The sequence below is a fragment of the Actinia tenebrosa genome, unplaced genomic scaffold (assembly GCF_029948245.1).
Source record: "Actinia tenebrosa isolate PJP-AT-01 unplaced genomic scaffold, QUT_ActTen_1.0 PGA_scaffold8__29_contigs__length_14323225, whole genome shotgun sequence".
Taxonomy (NCBI): domain Eukaryota; kingdom Metazoa; phylum Cnidaria; class Anthozoa; order Actiniaria; family Actiniidae; genus Actinia; species Actinia tenebrosa.
The window spans coordinates 5863804-5888197 of record NW_028292585.1 but is presented as its reverse complement, the minus strand read 5'-3'; the positions used below and the strand labels follow the sequence as shown (position 1 = coordinate 5888197).

Below are 24394 nucleotides of genomic sequence, written 5' to 3'. Positions count from 1 at the left end.
CGGAAGCGGCTAACAGCGGCTGCGCGGAGGCTAGCCGTTCATCGATTTCGCTCATTAGGTAGAGAGGATGGGGGCCAAGGGAAGACGTCAATAGAAAATCCTATGCGCACGCTGAAGTATCGGCTACGGGTTATAAAACCAAAACTGATACATGGTTTGAAACGGTCAGTGTCTTTTATATCAAGTGCGCATGCGCGGTCGTGCGCGGGATGTTTTAACTAAAACGGAAAGATTAGCCAATGAACATGTGCGTACTATACATGCAAAATATCTGTAAAACTGTTCAATGTGACGTCACGTAAGGTAACGCTTAGCAGGCCAATGAACATGTGCGTACTATATACATGCAAAATATCTATAGACTGCTGTTCAATGCGGTAACGTCATCTATTATGTAACTCTAGCTTGGCTAGTCAATGAAATAGACGTACTATCTATAGAATATCATTAGAAAACTGTTAGCCAATTTGCATGCGCAATCCATAAAACATTTATGGAGTTCTCCAATGTGACGTCACCTATAGAGAAGTTTTAATAACTAGCCAATGAACAAGAGCGTTCAAAGTTATCTATAAAACAGCCGTGGAACTATTCAGTTTGACATTACCTAGAGAAATGTGCTTTTTTAAAGCTTAATTACTTATATGACATTACCTATGTCATGCTTTCAGTTCGCGGTGGTGATCAGCGATGACAGTTTTGATAGAAAGCTGTATGTCCTTAAAAAGGCCGAATTAAATGGTGGGAGAAAACTTTTTTCTAGTTTCCTTTTTTTTTTTTTTTTTTGTTGGTTTTAATTTCAGCCATAATTAAACTCTTAAAAAGTGCTTATTCAAAGCTAATTTTTCAGCGTTGGTTTTGAATATTTATGTAGTTATTTTTACGCCGTCGTTACTAGCTGCTGTTCGAGAATGGTTGATTGACACTTGTCAATTATGCTTTTAGTCCACGAACTAATTATAGACTACGCATTCGCAACACTGGTTAAGAGTGGAGCCTGGTCGTCGTGATCTAGCGCCAGAAGTGAATCATCATGGACATCGTCATTATTGTCGTCTGGAATCATATTTTGGACACGATAGCGCACTGATGATGCTCTTGCTACTTTTCTCTTTCTGCAATCAAGACCATATCACAAATAAGCTGCGCGCAGGAACAAAATGGTTATCGTATGAGTGCGAAACATACGTTACAGCACGTACACGGTACTACATGCCGTAACACTGAAATGGCTTCCCATAAGAATGGTTATCGTATGAGTGCGAAACATACGTTACAGCACGCACACGGTACTACATGCCGTAACACTGAAATGCCTTCGCATAAGAATGGTTATCGTATGAGTGCGAAACGCACGGTACTGACTTACAGCACGTACACGGTACGACACGCCGCAATGTTACAGTGCGAGTCAAAAAACCGTGCGCACCTAGGAATATTCAAAAATATTTCTTAACCAATCAGAAGCGTTAATGTTATCTTTCAATTTTGATTGGGGGAAAGAACAATAGAACACTCTTTGAATATTTCTAGACGCCCACGGTTTTTCGGTTAGCACTGTAAAATAGCTGTCTTCCAAAGATCTAGACTTATAGTAATCATCCAACGACAACGCGCTACACGTAGGTAAGGCTACGGTAAGTTACGTACGGTATACCGTATAGCCTGTGTTCAGCCGGTACAATTTCTCTACAAATAATAACAGTTCCCAACGCCACTTATACAAAAAAGACTCCAAATCGTCGATCCTTGTTTAAATTGGGAGTCGGTTTTAACGTTAAACTAAGTAGCTTGCATGCACTATATATTATATTGTATATGTGCAAGGGCGGATCCAGCCAAAATTTTAGGGGGGGAGGGGGGGGCGCTAATTGAGTTTCTTCCGTCAACACAACGAACAACATTTAAAAAAGCACCTAATTCTTCAGCTTTGTTTTGTTTTGTTTTCTACTGAAAGGGGGCTTCAGCCCCCCTTTGCCCCCCCTGGATCCGCCCTTGATATGTGACTCATGGTGCTACAAGAACTGATGATGAATATGGCTTGTACCTAACCAGTCTATGTTCCGGTTTAATGGCCAAACTAAAATTTCAAGTCATGTAAAACGAAGCGGAACTATAAAATTTACCTGTAGATGAATACGATGATCAAAACTGCGGCGACAAAAACAACTACAACCAACGTAATAACCACTATTTTCATCTTCCAATTTAAGCCAGTGGATTGGTTTTCCTTACTCTGAGGGGAGGCACTCGGGGTTGGCAGCACGATGGGGTAGCCGGCGATATTCTTCTGTTCTCTAGCCATATTATATATGATTTGCTTAGGAAACAATCGGTTTGATCCTGGATAGGACACCTTGAATTGTATCACGAGGTGTTTTTTAGATGTCTTTGGATAGTTCGGGATTATGATGATGTCGGAAGACTTGAATTTACTAATTTTGAAAAAAAGATATATTTTTTAATTAAATATTATTCATGTGCATAATTTACACCCCAAGGTATAATATATTCCAATTTCCTCTTCTCACTGTATTATACTTTTGAGCGATATGTTCAAACAGGTCAATAGTCTTCTCTAGCTGGACGTAGTCGTTAAAAGAGTAAATACGGTACTAGTGGGCATCGACCACTCCATTCTCAGGATTTACTCTTGTTTGCAATTGGTTGTCGAGGTCATAAAACGATAAATTAAACGCGTTATCAAATCTAGATAGCTATCTACTTACCTTTGGATCGCACAAGTATGGTTTTGACAGTAAGCGTTAAGTTGAGCGACAAATGATTTTTTAAACACGTTTATTTGCCACTAGAAACAGGAAAGAAAAACTGAAATGTTAATTTCGAGCATGAAAGCATCTGCGCGTTAATCAGAGTTCAAGTAAGCAAGAAATTAGAAGACTTGGTTGATATAACAAAAAACAGGTCGCCAAGAAGGAATATCGTTCATCATCTATAACATCTATATTTAGATATCAAAGCCCTTTAAAAATCATGGGATAGATGCTACAGACCGCTGACTCTCACTGATCGATTGCGAACACTGAAACAACCTCTAGGCCGATCTTAGTCAGAGCATGGCTAATTTACAGATCAGACACTGAAACAACCTCTGTGCTTATCTAAGTCAGCATGGCTAACTCACATATCAAACCCTGAAACAACCTCTGGGCTGATCTAAGTCAGGGCATGGCTAACTCACAGATAGAACCCTGAAACAACCTCTAGGCCGATCTTAGTCGGCATGGCTAACTTACAGATCAGACACTAGGCTGGGCACAGCTAACTTAGATTGAATTAGAATTTAGCGTCGTACCGTTTCTTCGGAAGGGAAACAGAGAAGAAAGAAAATTGTTACCCATATAAAATATTCTTTCTACAAGCACTTACATCCTTTTTGCTGAGTGTTAGAAAGCGAATTTCAACCACACCCTTTTCTGATGGCAAAAGAGACAGCATTAACCACGGAGTTAAAAGGATTTCATTTATTTATTTCATTTAAGGGCAAACCTTTTTGGGAGGTGGGAAGGTGGGGGGTACATAATGTATTTAAAAACAGTATTGGGGGGCTTTTGCAGAACTTCCCCCACCCACCCACCTCCTATATACTGACATAAACAATACTCCGCTTTTACTGTTCCCTGCACCATCTTGAAAGGTAGCCGTGCCGAGACGAACGTTGAGGTTGCAATGATAGAAACCTTTTTTTAACACCTAGGAAAATTATTTACATGTTCCTAGCTAATATCATCGCAAACTCACCGTTCGTCTCGCTTTGATGCAAAGGCACGGATACCTTTCGAGATGGCTTAGGGAACTTTTAAGGGGACTATTAATAAAGGCAATGAGAGTACCGTAAGAACGAGAAAATGCCCTGTCAAAGGTTCTGTATTGCTCCAGGTGGGAGGGGGGGGGGGGGGGGGGATGTGGGGCTACTCGACCTCATTTTGGAATGGGATGTGCCGCCAGAGGTATGAAACCCCTACCCTATTTATGACACTTCAGGACCGAATAACGAGGCGCTTTGTTGCCAAAGCACGCTTATTTATAAAATAGTACCCTACGCAAGACACACGAAAACGTTAAACTTACGATCTTGTGCCAAATTATAAATCTTGTTTAAGACAATATCCGGCAAAAAGTATACCCTGTGTAAGACAGCAGGGCCAATAACCATACTCTATCCAGCGGCAGATACCCTTACAGCAAAGATATGCGAGTGTTCCTCCCCCGGGTCTTGCTTTGATTACTTTTTGACCGTGACATGAATTTCAGACCGTGACGTGCTGTGTGTGCAACAGGCGTGATTTTTATACAATGTGCGTGACTTACCAGGTTTAACGGGTGTTGGTCCTGTAAAATGAACGATGAGGGAAGATTCAGAGAAAACAATATTAAGAATAACCTAAGATAACGACAACAACAAATGATAACTGGAAAAGATAACATCAAAGAGGGCATCCCTTATATCCGTGATAAACGTTGTAAAGGCCGGTTTAGACGGTACGATTTTCGCCTACAACTATCGTATACAACACGCTCGCGCCATCCTACAACTCGAGTCGTAGCGTGTAAATCAAGCCTACAACTCGCCTACGACAGACGCGAGCGTGTTGTATACGATAGTTGTAGGCAAAAATCGTACCGTCTAAACCGGCCTTAAGAAATAACACAAATTTGCACAAATTAGGACTGGTTCACTAGACCTCCGTAGACGGTAAACCTACAAAACTTTGCACTTATCAGTGTACAATTTTGTTAGTTAGCCCTTTCACGGATATATGGAATGCACTTTAAGGTAAACATTCACCTTTTTCCATACATCGGTTCACTGGTCTAACACAAAGCGCTCGAGCGAGGCGCCAAGGTACTTTCAAAGGATTATTCAAATTTAAACCTTGCAACCTCGACTGCATGCTTTGTGTTTGACCAGTGAACCGATGTATGGAAAATGGTGAATTACAAACCATGACATTAACAAAAACTGACAAAAAAGACACAGGACAACAACAGATAAAAAGAACAAACAATCAGAAACAATCTCAACAACAGACGACAACCACAACAACAACAACACATTACAATAGCAAACACCATCATAACACAGTATTCTTACTAATAGGATCGCCGCAAACGACTTGAGCGTCTTTGGTGTGGTCACAACGGTGCATAATAGAGAAAAGTACTTGTTGGCTACAAAGTCCAATAGAAGGTTCATTCCCTACGCACTTCAAGTCTGTCGTTAGAGGTTCTGTATTATTCGAAGGAATGGCAGAATATCCCAATTTCAACGACACAGCTCTGGAGTACCCCAGCTGTCTGCAGACTACTTTCGCATCATCCATGTCCCAGCCAACGTTGCATATGGTGCCCCAAACACCAAAATACATAATCTCGACTATTCCTTGGTTCACGTCCCTTCCACCCGTGAGGCGAAGATCTGTTGAAAGTTTTATAACGGTACATGAATATACTTCATTTTGTGATCACGACTTGTGCATGGTACCAGGTTTGTAAGATGTTGCCTCTTCCAAGATTGTAACTGTAAATTGCATATTTTACAACGAATTGTTAATTTCTCGCGCGCTGATTTGCTATTTGTATTGATGATCAATAAGAGGCCAGACAAATAATCTGACGCGCTCTTTCCGTTGGTTGAGCTGGTTTAACGTCACATGCGAGTGAGCTTTAGACCTCTTGTGCGATAAATAAAACAAGTTCAACGTATACCATAACATTCTGCTCCAGCATCTTTCCAGTGTCTCCAATCATGCATCCGAGGGCTTGTATTCAACGTCACGTTACAGTTCCATATTGCAGATTCATGTCCTGTACAATCAGTACCTAATATCCACACAGGTCCAGATCCAGAACCATAACGAGCACTATTGGAGACCCCTCTTGCTCCAGCAAAGCCTATTTGTCTGCAGAATACATCAGCGTCCCATATGTCCCAACCGTTATCACTAATTGTACCCCATATTCCGCCTACTTCTACTTCCACTCGACCTTCATAGTCATGGGACGAGCCATTTAGACGCACTGTAATGAATAAAATAAAAAAAAAGATTAAGAGAGAATTCTTTTCGTATTCAAGCAGTGAGCGCCAAAAACTATTTTCTTGAAGAAAGGCTGTTGTACAAGGCTAAAATCTTGTTATTCAGAAAGTTTAACTTGTTTGGAAGTGGAGATGACCGATGAAAGTGGAATCAAAGTGTTAACCCAAAGCAAAAATTTTATTCGAAAATGAGGTTTAGGCCTTCATTTGCTTATTTCCCATATATTTACTAAAAAAAAGCGTGACAAAGCAACATTCTAACACAAATGCAACAAAACATCTTTGTACAATTGAAAATACCGCTTTAAACAGGAATTTTATCATAGTACATCAGTTTCTAACTGTTTAAAAAAGGTTTTGAGTGTTAACCCAAAACGAAAATTGGATCAAAACTCACACGAAAGTCTAGTCTTTTGGCGCTTTTTGCCATTATTGCTCATTATTGAAAAAAATTTCCTTTTAATGTCAACCAACTTCAAACAAGGTCGAAGAACACTGTAAAGAATAGTACATATATAAATATCCTTTGTCACATACTTTTGTGAAGGTTGTTTTTCGTGTGGCAAATAATTCCAACATCTTGCTGGTGAGCGCACCTGGCGATCCCCCATCCCCTGTGAGAACACATGGAGATACTAGGTTCGTCTCCTCGACACTGCACATTTTCTAACATAATGCGTCCCCTGCCTGAAGGGAAAATCGAACAGCAGGGAACCACCATCTCAGCGTCTATATACCCTAGTTCCTTACAGACCACTCTGGCCGAGGTTAGTGGGAAATTTGAACCACAAACTGTTCCCCAGCGTCCTTTGTATAAGACTTCAAGCCGCCCTGCTGACGAAACGTTGCCCACCAAGCGAACATCTGAAAATAAAATTTGGAAAACAAAATGGCTGCTAATGTGATTTACAAAAGGTAAGTTACAGATAAAGATAACCAATTATATCAGTGAATAATGGCGTAATATTTTTAAACTATCATTTAAGTTGCGAACCAGAAGTCTGTTGTATAATCCAACAAAAAAAAAAGTTAAAAATTATTACTACAAACAGCTGGCCCATACACAGCCAGTTTCTATCTATCGCATCAACCCCAATCCCCCAGGGGAGTCAGGAAGGCGTGGTGATAAGACGCTCGCCTATCACCTCTGAGGTCAGGAGTTCGAATCCCAGTTGAGGCATGTGAGCTGAGTTGGCTGGTTTTCTTTCCGACTCGTATTTCTACCCTCGACTCCGTCGGGTTTATACTCCCTCCTCTCAATCATTCCTAACTAATTCAAAATGGTTAGAGCTGTGGTTGCCGGAGGCGCTTCTGCGCATCGCTTTTAGCTCCACCCCGTTTCATGCTTACTTCGCTCTTGATTCTACAACCTGTGTGTGAGAATAAGAACTTCAAAATTTTAATTATGAAATATATGCTTTCGTTATATCGTACTGTGCGTGATATTCCTGATGTCTAGTAGCGTTAATGAAGCAGCGGCAGGGAATAGTGCACATGTGTCTGGATGGACCGTAATGTCATCAATGGCGATATTCCCCCTGTAGTCTGCACCAGAAACCCCTTCAAAAATTATCTGAAAAGAAAGAGGATATAGCAACTGAGAACATTGGCTGGCTTAGTCAATGTGCAGCTGAGGGTGAAGACAGGAGACATATGTGTGACACAGGGGAACATGGCTGGGTTATGTGCAACTGAGGTTGAAGGTGAAGTGTGACGCAGAGGAATATAGCTGGCTTATGCGCATCTGAGGGTGAAGGAAGAAGATACTGGATATTAGCATATACCAACTTCTGTACTTCCTAAGAACGCGCGCGCCCATTGGTTAATTGTAGGGGAATATTGTACGATATTCACCTCTGAATCTCGGAATATTGAGTCGGCAACAAAATGGCATCTGTCGGCAATCGTTTTGCTACAATTTCCGATGAGGAAATTGAAAAAATGAAAGTAAATGCCATTCCTATCAATACAATGTACTACAAAGGCAACGAAGAGTGTGGCCTAAACGTTTTGCTAAAAGTTTTGCTAAAAGTTTTGCGTGAATTTGTCACGCAAACTAAAAGTTTCTGTTTGTTTGTTCTTATTGAATTATTGTATATAAAAATAAGTTACTCTGTACACAAGTTGGTATATGCTAAAACAATTATTCGTCTCAGGCTCAGTGAATATGGAGAATATTTACCTCGCCGCTCGAAGACAGCTCGCGTCTCGGTAAATATTCCCCGATATTGCTAAATATGAAATCCAAGGCTATTTTAACCTACTCACCCTAAATGCTTTCAGACCTTTGACTGGAAGCGCAGCCTTACTCCAGTTGGATGATTGCTCTCCTACTAGCTGCCAAACCATCTTCTTTGAAACGCCATCGTCTATGAACACATTTAGATCACCAATAGTAGATCCCTTCATATGGTAGTAAAACTCAACACACTGGGTATCGTATATTTCAGGGCTGATAAGACGAGCAATTTGACCTGCTACCCCGTTGCGCGAAGACGTTCGGATATATATGTAGTTACCTGCAAAATTCGTAAAAGAAAATGCTTGATGTAAATCAGTGGCTGAAAACTAATAGGTTAACTATTCAGAGCTTAGCGAACGACAAGAATTCAGCAGCTTTACTCTACAACATGGCGTTAATCATCTGTTTAAAGCATAACGCTTCTGTTTTGAATCAATTTTCCCGCGAATTAAGCTAACTAATTAATGATTTATAAATATAAACTTATAAAACATTGATAAGTACCTTTTCCTGTAGCGTGATCTTGTTGCGGGCCCGTGGCATAGTAATTCACAGTTCTACCAGTGTGTAGAGACCAGTCGAAGTCATCATCCTTGGCATTTGTATATCCACAAAGGTTCCCCGTGTCGAAGTTACAGTTGCCAGAGTTTTCAAGCTTACAGGTGACATTAAGAATCTGGATGTCATCCAAGGCGACGTCTCCATAGTAACGTGAAGACCCAGCAATGCCGCCCTCAAATATAATCTAGAGAATAAATTGACAATGTAATATATGGAGAAATAGAAAGAAACCGCGCTCGTGTGTTGTTTAGGAAGCACGGATGGCGTAGCGGTGTGAGCGCTCGCCTCTCACAATGCGACCCGAGTTCGAGTCCCGCCGGGTCCGGTGTTGTACATGAGTAGAGTTGTTTGTTGGTTCTCTCCTGTGTAGTGTATGAGTAGAGTTGTTTGTTGGTTCTCTCCTGTGTAGTATGTGAGTAGAGTTGTTTGTTGGTTCTCTCCTGTGTAGTATGTGAGTAGAGTTGTTTGTTGGTTCTCTCCTGTGTAGTATGTGAGTAGAGTTGTTTGTTGATTCTCTCTTGTGTAGTATGTGAGTAGAGTTGTTTGTTGGTTCTCTCCTGTGTAGTATGTGAGTAGAGTTGTTTGTTGGTTCTCTCCTGTGTAGTATGTGAGTAGAGTTGTTTGTTGATTCTCTCCAGTGTAGTACGTGAGTAGAGTTGTTTGTTGGTTCTCTCCTGTGTTGTACATGAGTAGAGTTGTTTGTTGGTTCTCTCCTGTGCTTCGAGGGTTTTCCGGGTTCTCCGGTTTTCCTTCCTCCCCAAAAATCAACTCTTAAATTCCAATTCGATCATGGAATGAGGGCCACAGGTTTGTTAGCCACTGGCTATTGATTGGCAGAACACGGGAGAAGTATTTAGGAGAAGCGCGACGCGTAGTAAACCACGTGAATCTATGTGTAAATCGACCTGAAGGAGACTTTCTATTGCAGGGGAACTGTATAATTTTTATGTGGGGACGTGTTTCCTCGAGGGGGAGGGGGGAGGGTTGCAGAATCTACATGCGCGAGGAAGAAAAAGCCGTTTATATTTGTTCTTTGCCTTGCCGTGTCGCAGTCATTCGATATATACTATCTATCGTGTTTTACCTTAAATGTCGTAACACCCTCCACAGGAACTATCACCATCATCCATGTATAATAAGAATACTGTCCACCGACCTGTTGCCATATCAGGGTTTCTTTATTGCTACTATTTACAAACACATTCAGTTGAGCAAGATTGGAGCCTTTCATGTGATGATAAAACTTAACGCACTTTCCACCAGTTATCTGAGGACTGATAAGGCGGGCCATGTTGTTGCTTCTGTGGTAATAAGAATAGGTTTGCATCGAAATATAATATCCTGTAATAGAGAGAAAAAATACATCCCAGGTCAGTGTTTACGACAATACCGTGCAACCCTATTAACTTTGAGAATGCAACCGCCAAAACACTCGTTCAAAAGTATTTTCACGCGCCTTTTCACACATGTAGGATGTATGGCTTAGGATATAGGGTGTGCGGCGTAGGGCGTAGGGTGTAGGGTGTGCGGCGTAGGGTGAAGGGTGTAGGGTTTAGGGTGTAGTGGGTAGGGTGTAGGGTGTAGGGTGTAGGGAGTAGGGTGTAGGGAGTAGGGTGTAGGGTGTAGGGTGAAAGGTGTAGGGTTTAGGGTGTAGGGTGTAGGGAGTAGGGTGTAGGGAGTAGGGTGTAGGGTGTAGGAAGTAGGGTGTAGAAAGTAGGGTGTACGGAGTAGTGGGTAGAGTGTACACGGAGTGTGTAGGGTTTAGGGTGTGCGGAGAAGGGTGTATGGACTAATGTGCAGGGCGCAGGATCTAGGATCTAGGGCATAAGTTTAGGGCGTCAGGGTTGTAGGGTATTACCGTTTCCAAAAGTATGATCGACATGTGGGTTTGACCCGTAGGGATAGTAGTAATAACTTGAAGCTTGTCTCAGAGTCCATTTCACTACATTGTCTTTTGCATTAGTATAGCCACAAAGATTTGATCCTGTCTCGAACGTACAACTGCCTCCAATGTCACTTCCTGTCAAGAAAGGAACACACCAATACTTACTTACAAGTGAAGATAAATTTCAGCTCAACGTATACATTAGCACATAAAATATCAGTTACAGTGCGACAAGCGATAAAAGATTGTATAAACGTTTGTGAATACATTATCGCCGGCCGTACTTTTGCACGTCGCGTAGTAGCAAGAAAATGATGGATAGTGCTATATTTATTATTTATTATATAATCAATTCCCTTTGTGTCCTCTGATTGGTTGAAAACTGTGCTGTATCATTGAACAGAGCACTTTACTAACGCTTTCCGCACGTGCGCAGCCTGCTTTCCAAAGTAGAGTATGATAACATCATTAACTACAGCAGAATTTTTCTATTGAAAGCTACGAAGCTACGAAAGCAAGAAAGAATTGCGAACCGAAGATCGAGTTCTCACATATCTTTCGTCCCCGGCCTATCACTCGACGAAATAATGGATTTGGTCATCATATGTCCGCTTGGCAAATGTTGAGCAAATATGGTGCTCTATATTTGCCCATACATTTGCCTATGCAGGCAAAGGTCGGGGTAAATTTCTAATAAATTTGCCATTGCTTTGCCATACATCTGAACACATGGGTAAATATGTTATATATTTGCCCTTAGTTTAGACGCATTTACCCAGTGGGGATATATGATAACCGTTTTTGCCCTATATTTGCCCTATTGTCAAATGAAGGGCACATATGAAATCAACTTTGCACTAGGCTTTGCCCCATATTTACCTGGGGAGCAAATACAATACCCCAAACTGAGTATATACGATGTGAGGTTTCCGTTTCAATTTATTGCAATCAAAACTTTTCAAAACAAATCAATAATTTTTCAACTGAATTATGATGGATGTTGGCTTGTTTTTACGACTTACGAGGGGGGAGTGCATGCAGGTCCATCTCAGTCATATGTGTCAATTTTTTCTCCTAACGCATGACATCAATGTTGCGACCACATTAATTCAATCATTGTTTTGCTTTGATGTCATGAAAGTGAGGTTATATGCGTTGATACACACAGGAAAAAACGCGGACGATGTATTTTTAATATGCGTAAGTCGTACATGCGTTTTTTCCAGTGACAATAAGAAAACTCATTAACCTCAGCTGCATTTCAAACCGCTAACATCTGTAATATTATTTGAAGCATCAATTTTGTTTAGTCTAAACATATGAATTCATCTTTTTTATTGGCAATATATGCAATTTCATTCATAATTATTTTAATTCATCTAATTTTAAACTCATCAAAGAATTCATTCAATTTTCATTTTGACTATCTAGTTACTGATGCACAGTTCAAACAGTTTATTTTTGATAGCTTTGAATATTTTTCCTGGATGATACTTTACTGTCATCTCCATCATCCGTACAATTTACGTTGTAAAGGACAAACAATTAATACTCTTTCTTTGTCAATAACATCGTAAGCAGCAACAAACTGGCTGTGTATCCTTTGTATGGGAATGAATGTAGAGGGCCCTTCCATTTCAAACAAGTTTCTGCACCAAATTTCATGTGGTCTGCCAATCCTGTGTCTTTCTGGATGTCGCTGATACCATCGAACCTTTGCCATACACAATGATTCCTGCTTGCCATCAATTATAATGGTTTGTTTAAGAAATAAATCGACAACACCGGGGCGCAAGTCAAATAAATCGGTCTCAATACTGCCACTATATTGGCCACACCAACTTGCAAGAATGAAGGAAGAACGTTCCAGTCTAGAGTCAGAGGACCCTAGCTTTGTCCCCGAATATCCAATGGTACTAATTCTCTCAAACGTATCGGTAACACATTCAGTGACCGAGTGTTGAGGTAAAATTGTTTCATAAGCTTTAAAGAGATATTCTGTATAGTCATCATCAAGAACATCAATGGATCGAGGTGAAAAACATGAGTATGCATTCATATTGCTCCACTCTAAGCAACGTAGTACTTGACCAACTGAAAGATTAAGTGTTGATGGTATTGATGGGATGCTTTCGCCAAGTGTTCCTACTTGTTGTGCCTCCTGAAGAAGTTGAAATACTGGTTGGAAAGTTTCTCGAAATCTCTCTGGTAAAGGGATATCTCTTAGTTCATGCTTTTGGAGAAATTTTCTCATGATTTGTATTTCAACAGATCTATTGTTAGTTCGAAACGCTCCTAAAATCCCATTGAAACGTTCGAAGCTGAAAAGCCAAAATGAATATACAGGCCCGTAATCTAAAATACATTGTTTGAGGTGCAGGTGTAGATGCATGTTTGGCGTAACACGTTCCTTTCCATATCTTTTTTCAAACGATTTACAAAATTCCACTAGGTAATCATGTCCTTCTTGTAGCTCTTCAGTTGTAATAAGTGGAGAGCAAAGGTGAAAGCAGGACAATACGAATAACCTCCACAGCTCCAAATCATCTGTTGGAACGATATTCCAAATGCAGAATACAGAATACAAGAGAGTCCATGTTTTCCACTGATCAGCAGTAAATCCTCCAAACGATGTTGATATCTTTTTCGGGAGACGCCCAATAAATGATGGTGCTTTGACGTCATCTACCTTTTCCTGGATTTTATTCAAATTTTCTTTAGAAATAATTGGCGTTTCAGCATTTAGCCATACATTTTTCATTAAATGTTTTGCTGTCCCTAAAAACAAATTGTGCATAGGATCAACAACATGGTAACGAGTACAATCGAAGTAAGGCAACTGTAAGAGTTCAGAATATCTTGTTCCAGTGGAAGTTTCAATTTGGTTTCGTTCATCAGCGGTTGTTGCATTGAGTATTTTCTGAGCCTCTCTTCGGTGCTCTTCATTTGTCCTTGGTGTATCGTCATCTTCGAAACCTGAAAAATCCATGCTACTAAAATCTCCGGGAAAAAATCTTGTGCACTTTGAGCACCCTCGGTGAGCAGTACATCCTAAGAAACCGCAAACTTTTCTTAGTGCAGGAATGTCACAAGCAATACAAAGGAGGGCAGCTCGAAAACATCTTGCTGTTCTACTCCCATGAGGCCGAACTTGGATGCCTTCGTGCCACAATAAGTTCAATTCGGCTACAAGTGGTTGTAAGTACGTATTAATATTCAATTTGGGCTCGTGTGGACCAGGTATTACCCCAACTATTATTACGTTTTCCTCTTTGTACCTTTCTTTTCTCGGAAGATTTAGGAGGACCATATATATGACTCCAACGCTATAGACACTGTGCTTAAAAGGCTGAAACCAGTCAACATTCAGCATAAAAGCATAATTATTAGGCTGGGCAAGGAAAGGAGTGCCGTTAAAATATTGCCAATCTTTCCACACTTGGCCATCGTAAATATCAACTAAAATATCGTCCGGTACATTCCGATTTCTCCAAATCTCACATTTTTGTACAAAGTCTGGTCGCTTAATAAAGTGAGTTAGAGTGTCTCTGATGCTTTTATAACAATAAACTTTATGTGGGTACAATTTCGTCTGTCCATTTTTCAAACGAATTTCCTTAAGCAATTCCGCTCCACAAGGTGTGCGGCGAAACAATTGACGGTGATTCGGAAAAGCAATGTGAGAACATGGTTTAGCAATGACACGCCCGAATCTTGTTGTTATGCAGTCTTGAAAACGGTATAGGGTGTCGCATTTCGGACAAACAACATACTTTGAATGCTTATCTTTAAAAGAAAGATAATTTTTCAAGAGTTTGAAGGAGCTCGGGAAAACCAATACTGCGGTTGGGAAAATGATTGGCGAAAGCTCACACAAAACCTGAAAAATCGCTTTAAAAAAGGCGAGGAGAATATCAATGCCTCGGTCTGGTACAGAAAAGTATGCAGACCAAAAGCACACAAACAAGGCAATCCAGTTAATAAGGGTCACTCGGGAACTTGCTTCGACGGCAACGCTTATTTCTGCACTAGATTGTTCAAAATCTCTTTCTACGTCTTCGATATCAATATCCCAAGTTTCAACCAATCTCCTTCTTTCATTTCCTCTTATCTCTTCATGGTCAGATTCACTGTCCAACTTGTCATCCCAAAACACTTGATCTTCTTCCTCAAAGTTATTTATTCCGTCTCCTTTAAACATAAGCAAATACGATGTATTTTATTCATTCGGCATTGTATAACTGCAACATAGTATAAGATAAAGTCTGAAACCATTATAATACTAGAAAAAAAAAATGTCAGTAAAAAAAACCTCATGGGCTAAGGGACCGGTCATTATTTAAGTTGGGGGGGGGGGGGGGGGGGAGAAAAAATTGGGGGGGGGAGGGGCCTGAAATTTTTGCTAGTGAAAGTCTTGAAATTTAAAAATGACCCTTAGGGAAAATTTTTAAATTTTTTACTACAATCCATGGGGGGTTTTCGATAAACTTGGATGCCTTCAAAGGGGGGGCCTTGAAATTTTTTTTGCGTCACTGACAATTTCTCCTCCACCCCCCCCCCCCCCTACCTCCAACTTAAATAATGACCGGTCCCTAAATGTATAATTTTGACCCAAATTTTGCTCTGAAAATAAATGATTTCCATTGAAAATAAAATATAAATTTCTAAGTCAGCAAAACAACAATTTATAATTCGTGAAAGAAAAATGATAAATCGAAAATAAAAAACCCAAGAGACATATTAAATAAATTACTTATAATTGTATTTCTCTAACTTGACAAACATGTTTTGCCGGATACCATGCTATCTCAGGATGACCACAGTCATGAATTGATTTGGAGACAAAAATGTACAGCAATATCCATTTGAACATAGTAAATTCTTTTTGGCGTTTTAAATGAGTTATCTCTAGCTATGATTTTATAAACTCTTTGAATGAACCTTTCTGAATGAACACTGAGGTTTTAATGGCAACCATAAGCCGATTACTTAATAATGCACCCTTCTTAAAAGTAACGGTGAAAACGAGGCTAAGATAGAAATAGAAAAGAATCATTTGTACCTCTAACTTAATCTCGCTTCAATAACACTAATGCTTGGTAGTAAATCCAATAGGGGAGCTAGATCATGTGCAAATCAGCCGCTTGTTAAAGATTCAGTCTTTTATCTATGCAGTTTGACTTTAACATTTAAAGATTATATAATCTAATCATCAAATAAACGTATAACATCAATACCTTTTTGTGAAGTAGCTGGTAAGAATTCGTCACTTGATGGTTGGTTTGTATTTGGCACATCAGAGGAGTCTTGATCAGTTTGGTCCAAAACGTTTATCTCGCTGTAGTCATTAGAAGAAATGTCGTTCTGGCCGTCAATCTCGTGAGTGAAAATACTATCATTTGAGTCTTCGTCGTCATTCCGCTGTAATTGCCATTGATTTGTTAAAGGATCATAAAATTCTTCTTTGTGACGGCAAAATACTCTGTAATGTAAATCTTCGTTACAATGAAAGCAATGATAACGCTTTGACATCGCAGAAGACATTTTGTTTTCCAGAACTATATAATTAAAAAGACGTTGTGTATCATTGGGATAATTACTCAAAATCCAAGCATTTTGAATGGCTAACAGCCATATTCCAGCGTAATAAAGTTCCACGTCCATCAACCACATGCCACTGGACAAAAGCACGCCGGATCTTTATTACCGCGCCCTTTTCCTTAGAGCTGTCACTGTTGGCGGCAGATAATGGTACGATGGTTTTAGAGCTAGAAGCTAATCAAGTTTATTGCAATGATATTTCGTGAATCTAGGCTTTAGAAAAAATTTCATAACTTTATAAAATGGAGCAAATAGCTTTAAGATAATAGATATATTACTTAACATGAATCCTGGATACAACTTCAGCATTTTTATAAGACAGTTATTCCTTTTTTTATTATTAGACTTCATTATATGAACGTATATGTCATCACAAGTCACGTGATACGCCGTAATAGATAGGGGGTAGATTTGTTCGGTGGATGTGCTTATTCGTTCATTCGCCTTTTGGTCACAAACAGGTAACAAACTCTGTCGGTCATCTAGTTTCCCGCACATTCTATATCTTTGCTTATAAATTGCGTTCATTCGTCGCGATCAAAAAATGGGAAGAACATCTACACCTTTACCAGGACGCCCAATGCCAATCCATTCTGTTACTGCAACTACCAGTACAAGCAGTACGAGTAGACATACTGAAAATGGCGCCAATTCTCAAAGGCTTAATATACTTATTCCCTCTGTCCCTGGTGGTAACGAGGATGTGCTAAGAGAACACAGAAATCGCCTATTGCAAGCAACAAGCGAGAATGAGAACGTTGACCCCGACAGCGAAAAAGAAGAAATTTCTTCAAATTTCGAAACGATTGTAAAACAGTTTAAAGAACTGCAAGAACAAAACCGCCAAATACTAGCCGCCTTAAAAGAAAGCCAGCAGAACAAGGACAACAGCAAGACCAAGATTACTGTCTCAAAGGCTGCTGCAGTAAGTAAAGTGGCAATATTTAAAAAAGCAAGCTATTTTTATTGATAATTTTACTGGGAATTCTTGGCGCGAAGAGTAGTTGGTATAATTATGCAGCGGTATTATTTATGCAATGCTAAAATTGGCGGGAAACCCGCCATGGCAGTGGTTAATGCTACCAAACTTTACTATTGATTTCCAATAACAAGACACTGAATGATAATGATAATTTCCTTTTTTGTAAAGGAATTGATTTGATTTCGATTTTTTCCCCAATATTATACAATCACAGCCATAAAAATAATGAAAACATTATTACTATGTCTAAGAATAACTTAAGGTACATCTTATGATTTTAATGAATTATATTATGTTATTACAGTCTGAAGTACGCTTGGTAGCAAAGAAATTACGGGACAGGGAAGAAAACCCTCTTATATGGGATTTTACTAAAGCGTAAGTATGAAAATTTAATAAAAATGATCTTGTCTGAATCATCCATAGTTTCTTTCCATATTAAGTTTCCACTTACCACTCAAATATGGCATTTCCTAATTAGTTTCAGAGATGACGTCAACGAACAGATTAATAACGCAATAAGGGATAGAGTTCTGAATGTTCATAAGGATGTCTCTGCCGTCGAGTTAGAAGGTATTTATGTATTTTATATTACAAAGTGCGAAAGGCCTTATGCACCTATCAAAGTTAACCCGGGGGGGAGGGGTGAGGACAAAGGGTGGTGGTGATCGGGGGGGGGGGGGGAGGGGGTAACGAAATCCTTTTAGAAATATTCAAATGCCGAAGGGAGGGGAAGCAGTTTGAAATAAAATAACACGAAAAAAAAAAGAAAAAAAAAAAAAAACGAAACAAAACAAAACAAAGCAAAAACAAATGGATGCTAAAGGAGTAATTGTCGGCCAAATGCCAAAATTTCTAACAAATTTTGTCTCAAGTTTTAATATATGGGTACTTGATATAATTTCAGCTGCCCTTAAAAGTCACTTTCTGACGAGAAGAAAGAGAAACAAAAGAGAGCGTTCAGGGGCCCTTGGAAGGCATCAAAAGATGCAGCGGAAAACACAAAGAAAACAAAATGTGAGTAAACTGAATTTGCAACGATTATGACTTTGTTTAATAAGAAACTTTGACTGACGGTGTTTTTTTTTCTTTTTTCTTTTAGCTCCTAAAATCCAGATCCAAGGCAGCGGACTTGTCAACCTCGCTATCACCAGGGGACAAAGAGAAAGTCAAGGCAATTATGAAACTGGAGTATATGTCATCAGAGGAGTCGATGTCAGAGGCGGATGACCAGGCTGATGACGATACAGCGGACAGTGGCTCTGATAACGAAGGGGGCCCTACTAAGCAGAGTAAAGTTTTAATAAAACACCCTCTGCCATGGAGAAGCCCCCTAGCTAATCAGTTCATGGAAAGCATGGACCGAAAGGCAAAAAGGAGGCTGTCAGAGCGCAGTCTCACCATGCTTTTGAAGCGGAAAATCGGGGAGCCATCAAGACGCCCAAGGCCATCTGGAGGTCCCGAATGGGCATTGAGAGCCTAAAGGTTTTTATCAAATCAAGGGCACTGGGACACCGAACGTGGTTGGGGTTTCTACGAGTTTTATGAATTAAATCTTGTGTCACTGTTCCTCCGTTCCTTTGGCCTGATTTCTAGGGTTTTCGTTCTTCTTTCGATTACTTGAACGTTATACTCGTTTACTTGAAGAAATCCAAAGGTCAAACGGTATAGCAGCGGCTATCTAAGCCTATTGACCTTTGGATTTCTTAAAGTAAACAAGTATAATGTTCAAATAATCGAAAGAAGAAGGAAAACCCTAGAAATCAGGCCAAAGGAACGGAGGAACAGTGACACAAGATTTAATTCATAAAACTCGTAGAAAACCAACCACGTTCGGTGTCCTTAATTAAGTTTTTGCAGTTATAAATGAAGTGTACTACTACAGAATATCTAAAAAGAATCGTACATAAGCCACAGATCGATTGACAACTAAATATATTATGATCTCCTTTCACAAATTCTGTCACAAGATGAAACAAACACCTATAATTAATTTACAGAACTAGCATTTTCAATTAGTTGTAGTTAACAAATTGTTCATAGTTAATCAGTCGTCAAGAAAAGGAAATTCACAATAAAAATGTTTCAGTATGATTTATGTCTTTTTTCCTGCTTCTTAGTATAGGTTAGCTATGTTTAAAGTATGAGGTGGTTGTCACGACATATATCGTTTCTATTTTTTTTGGCCTGCCATAAGTGACAATAGCTGAAGACTGATAATATAGTTAAATTTAGCAAATATGATGAGCATAATTCAACTGAGCAAATATGGCTAAGACGCGCTGGTACATCTAAGGCATTAAGGGGGCATTAATCACATATACGGTCAGAGCATATCGCATGGTATATGTAAGGCATAAATCACATATACGGCCTGGAAAAATACAGGGTATATGTAAGGCATTAATCACATATACGACCTGGGCAAAGACAGGGTATACGTAAGGCATTAATCACATATACGGCCTGGGCAAACACAGGTTATATGTAAGGCATAAATCACATATACGACCTTGGAAAATACAGGGTATATGTAAGGCATTAATCACATATACGGCCTGGGCAAACACAGGGTATATGTAAGGCATAAATCACATATACGGCCTGGGAAAATACAGGGTATATGTAAGGCATAAATCACATATACGGCCTGGGAAAACACAGGGTATATGTAAGGCATAAATCACATATACGGCCTGGGCAAAGACAGGGTATATATAAGGCATAAATCACATATACGGCCTGGGCAAAGACAGGGTATATGTAAGGCATAAATCACATATACGGCCTGGGAAAATACAGGGTATATGTAAGGCATTAATCACATATACGGCCTGGGCAAAGACAGGGTAAATGTAAGGCATTAATCACATATACGGCCTGGGAAAATACAGGGTATATGTAAGGCATGAATCACATATACGGCCTGGGGAAACACAGGGTATACGTAAGACATAAAACACATATACGGGCTGGGCAAATACGTGCACATATCAAATGAGCATTCACATTTACTACCGGGTAAATGTATGGATGATATGATATCTGCTATATATTTGCCGTTTGGGATTTTACTGGGCCATACGGACTTTGCCATCTGTGCCCATGGGATAAATGTGTAGGTACATATCATATACAGTCATTGGGCAAATATTGTCTACTATTAGTCAAATATGATATTTGCCCATATATTTGTCTATATGTTTGCCTACATGACAAATCCATTTTTTCGTCGAGTGTATAACGGTGATTTATGAATCCAAATGTGGGAGGAGAGATATATGTCGACTATAGTTAGCCAAGAATGATGTTGATTCACCTGGTGCGGTTTTGTTGCGACAAGCAACCCCAGCATCATGTCTGTGATTACAGTAATATGAATAACGTCCCCATGTACTATGTGAACAACTTGTCAAATTTTTCTCTGTACCACTGCAGTAGACATAATTTAACCAAACTTTACCAGTACCACTTCCAAAATAGGCATACGAATAAGTACTTTTGGCTCCTGGGTATCCAAGTTGTCGACAGATGACATGACCATCTCTTATGTCCCAGGAACTGTCACAAATTGTTCCCCACGTCCCGTTATGATATACTTCCACTCGGCCTTCGCTTTCTAAAGATGAGTTCACAAGACGGACGTCACCAGCAAACTGCGAATCTTGACCAAGGTAAATGGAAATAAACATTAGTAGGTCACATTAAAGCCAGATATAGTCATATTGATCCTACACTGTTTGGATATCCATTATCACTCGTATGTGTTGATGCATAAAGCCAGGATGGAAATAAAGATAATGATGATGATAATGACAATGGTGAAGATGATGTTGATGTTGATGATGATAGTGTTGAGGATGGTCATTGTGATGATGAATAGGATGATGTTGGTGTTGTAGTTGTTGTTGTTGTTGAAAAAGATGCTGTTGATGATCATTCATGGTGATGACGATGATGATACATGGTGGTGATGATTATGATGATGATGCATGGTGATGATGATGATGTGTTAATGATGTATGGTGATGATGATGATGATGCATGGTGATGATGATGATGATGCATGGGGATGATGATGATGATGCATGGTGATGATGATGATGATGCATGGTGATGATGATGATGATGCATGGTGATGATGATGATGATGCATGGTGATGATGATGATGATGCATGGTGATGATGATGATGATGCATGGTGATGATGATGATGATGATGCATGGTGATGATGATGTGTTAATGATGCATGGTGATGATGATGATGCATGGTGATGATGATGATGCATGGTTATTATGATGATGTGTTAATGATGATGATGATGCATGGTGATGATGATGATGATGCATGGTGATGATGATGATGATGCATGGTGATGATGTGTTAATGATGCATGGTGATGATGATGATGATGCATGGTGATGATGATGATGATGCATGGTGATGATGATGATGATGATGCATGGTGATGGTGTTGATGTGTTAATGATGCATGGTGATGATGATGATGATGCATGGTTATGATGATGATGATGCATGGTGATGATGATGATGATGATGATGATGCATGGTGATGATGATGATGATGCATGGTGATGATGATGATGATGCATGGTGATGATGATGATGATGCATGGTGATGATGATGATGATGATGATGCATGGTGATGATGATGATGATGCATGGTGATGATGATGATGTGTTAATGATGCATGGTGATGATGATGATGATGCATGGTGATGATGATGATGATGCATGGTGATGATGATGATGATGCATGGTGATGATGATGAGGATGCATGGTGATGATGATGATGATGCATGGTTATGATGATGATGCATGGTGATGATGATGATGATGATGATGCATGGTGATGATGATGATGATGCATGGTGATGATGATGATGATGCATGGTGATGATGATGATGATGCATGGTGATGATGATGATGATGCATGGTTATGATGATGATGATGATGCATGGTGATGATGATGATGATGCATGGTGATGATGATGATGATGCATGGTGATGATGATGATGCATGGTGATGATGATGATGATGCATGGTGATGATGATGATGATGCATGGTGATGATGATGATGCATGGTGATGATGATGATAATGCATGGTGATGATGATGATGATGATGCATGGTGATGGTGTTGATGCGTTAATAATGATGATGATATATGATGATGATGACGATGATAATGCATGGTGATGATTTTTAACTATGGTGAAGTGTTAATGGTGATGCATGGCGATGGTGATGATGAATATTGTCGATGGCGATGATGTGTTAATCATGATACATAGCTAGGGATGGTCATGATGATGATAGTGATGATTATGAAGATAATGATGTCAAAGCATGGTGCACGTGATGATGGTAATGATATGATGTATCAATGAAGATGATGATCATGATCATGTTGTTAAACACGTTGTTATTGTTGATCATGATGGTGATGGTTGTGACCATGATGTAGATCACGTGAGCCGTTGTCATGGTAATCAAATTCTGTAATGAATTACTAATAAACCTACTCGACTCGGTGATGAAGCCAGACAGACAAATAGCAACACCAATAAGAGATAACAAGCTTGATAGAATCATCGTGAGATACTAGACGATATCTGCAATGAAAACTAATAATTATAAAATATAACATATTGACTAAACGAAGGTATCAATTAATATCTCCAATCTCTTAAAGAGTGCAAAATGGGCAAAGGTAGTTTTCTCAGAGTACAAGAACAAACAGTTGAAACGCGAGTGCAAATTAATGGCGAGCGTATGTAAAATGACTTTAGCAGAAATAACCCGACAATCAATCATTATATTTCTTATACGATCGGTAGACTTTCCAGAACCATTTTTATTCAGTGTTTGTTCTCCAATTAATCTACATAACTCTGATAACTGCTAGAGTCTATGATATGATATTCAACAAACGGATTCACGTGCATCAACTGTCACATTCCAATTCCAAGGCCAAACGCGGATGAGGGCAATGCCTTGCAGCTGTCAAATTAATATTGTAACTTATTCATCATTAGAAACCTTTTCATCCGAAACTTCCGCAATGGATCGAGACGCCAAGATTCATGAAGTACTGATTATGAAAGAAGAAATTATCGCGTCGATAGTGTCTTCATTGTTGTTCTCATATCTTCAACAACACGGATATCTTTATACAAAGTCACACACTATTTGAAAACAGCTCTCTCTCGCTTAAAAAAAAAAAAAAAAAACAACTCACCAATAAACACTTTAGAACTGAAAAATTATGTATCAGAAACAGTCAGCTAAAACAGCTAAAACCTGATATATAAAGCCTCGTCATGCATCAAGGCTTCCAAATTGACTTTTTATTAGTATTTTATATGATTATTTACATGTCTTGAACATTTTGTACATTATTCATCTTGCAAATAGTTAGTTATTTTTGAGTACAAACAAAAAGGGGCCACATCTATAAACACAAATCAATTCTGCAGACTCAAATTGTATTTTGAGAGTGAGCGAGAGATAGAAGAGAGATAATATATAAAATACTGCAACGACTATGTTTATTCTCGTTTATACTACGTTCTCTCTCGATTGATGGTAATTTCTGCATCAAAAAGCATTACTCTCAATGAGCCTACACCTTGTTTTTCAAAATTCTGATATTACTTCGGAATACGCTTCAATCTTACCTCGAAATCTATATTAGGAAGTGTAGCTGGTGTTCACTTTTCTGTCGTAGAGGAATTGGGCTGCTAATACATTGAGTACAAGGCAGTTCAGGGAGTCAACTTCATAATACAGACACGACGTTTTGTTTTGAAGTCAAGCCGTGGACGGTGACGAGTGGTCTATTTTAAGAAGTATTTATCACGTGGATTGATTTTGCATAGAACTAAACGTCGAAGGATGCGTGACATTGGCATTGTCTCAGTGACGACTTGCTGGACATATTGCATTAAACAAGGTAAATAAATAACATGCGAAAATATAACCTTGCGATTTGCAAAGAATGATGACTTTGTAGACCAAGGAAGAATATTACAT

General features: G+C 39.3%; 3 protein-coding genes across 4 annotated transcripts; 1 reads left to right on the top strand and 2 right to left on the bottom strand.

The window, feature by feature from the left end:
* Window positions 1-155: 155 nt before the first annotated feature.
* LOC116287702 (scavenger receptor cysteine-rich domain-containing protein DMBT1) lies at window positions 156-24186 on the bottom strand. 2 transcript variants are annotated; one of them, XM_031694383.2, is made up of 16 exons: window positions 24040-24186; window positions 22885-22986; window positions 20649-20993; window positions 10720-10881; window positions 9946-10202; window positions 8805-9045; window positions 8327-8577; window positions 7493-7631; window positions 6596-6922; window positions 5731-6042; window positions 5117-5440; window positions 4333-4353; window positions 3391-3437; window positions 2730-2809; window positions 2127-2435; window positions 156-1115 (listed from the first exon to the last, which is right to left on the bottom strand). In XM_031694383.2, exons 2-16 carry the CDS (start codon window positions 22952-22954, stop codon window positions 965-967), a joined length of 3036 nt encoding a protein of 1011 aa, XP_031550243.2. In that variant the 5' UTR covers window positions 22955-22986; window positions 24040-24186; the 3' UTR covers window positions 156-964. The 2 variants fall into 2 exon arrangements, with proteins under 2 accessions (XP_031550243.2, XP_031550242.2); XM_031694382.2 differs by having other exon boundaries at window positions 22885-22974.
* LOC148905033 (uncharacterized) lies at window positions 11235-16753 on the bottom strand. The gene is made up of 3 exons (XM_089023948.1): window positions 15984-16753; window positions 14318-14937; window positions 11235-11252 (listed from the first exon to the last, which is right to left on the bottom strand). Exons 1-3 carry the CDS (start codon window positions 16417-16419, stop codon window positions 11235-11237), a joined length of 1074 nt encoding a protein of 357 aa, XP_088880074.1. The 5' UTR covers window positions 16420-16753.
* Window positions 16756-19044, top strand: LOC148905032 (uncharacterized). Its single transcript, XM_089024272.1, has 4 exons — window positions 16756-17707; window positions 17811-17902; window positions 18237-18346; window positions 18432-19044. Exons 1-4 carry the CDS (start codon window positions 17601-17603, stop codon window positions 18810-18812), a joined length of 690 nt encoding a protein of 229 aa, XP_088880398.1. The 5' UTR covers window positions 16756-17600; the 3' UTR covers window positions 18813-19044.
* Window positions 24187-24394: the final 208 nt, after the last annotated feature.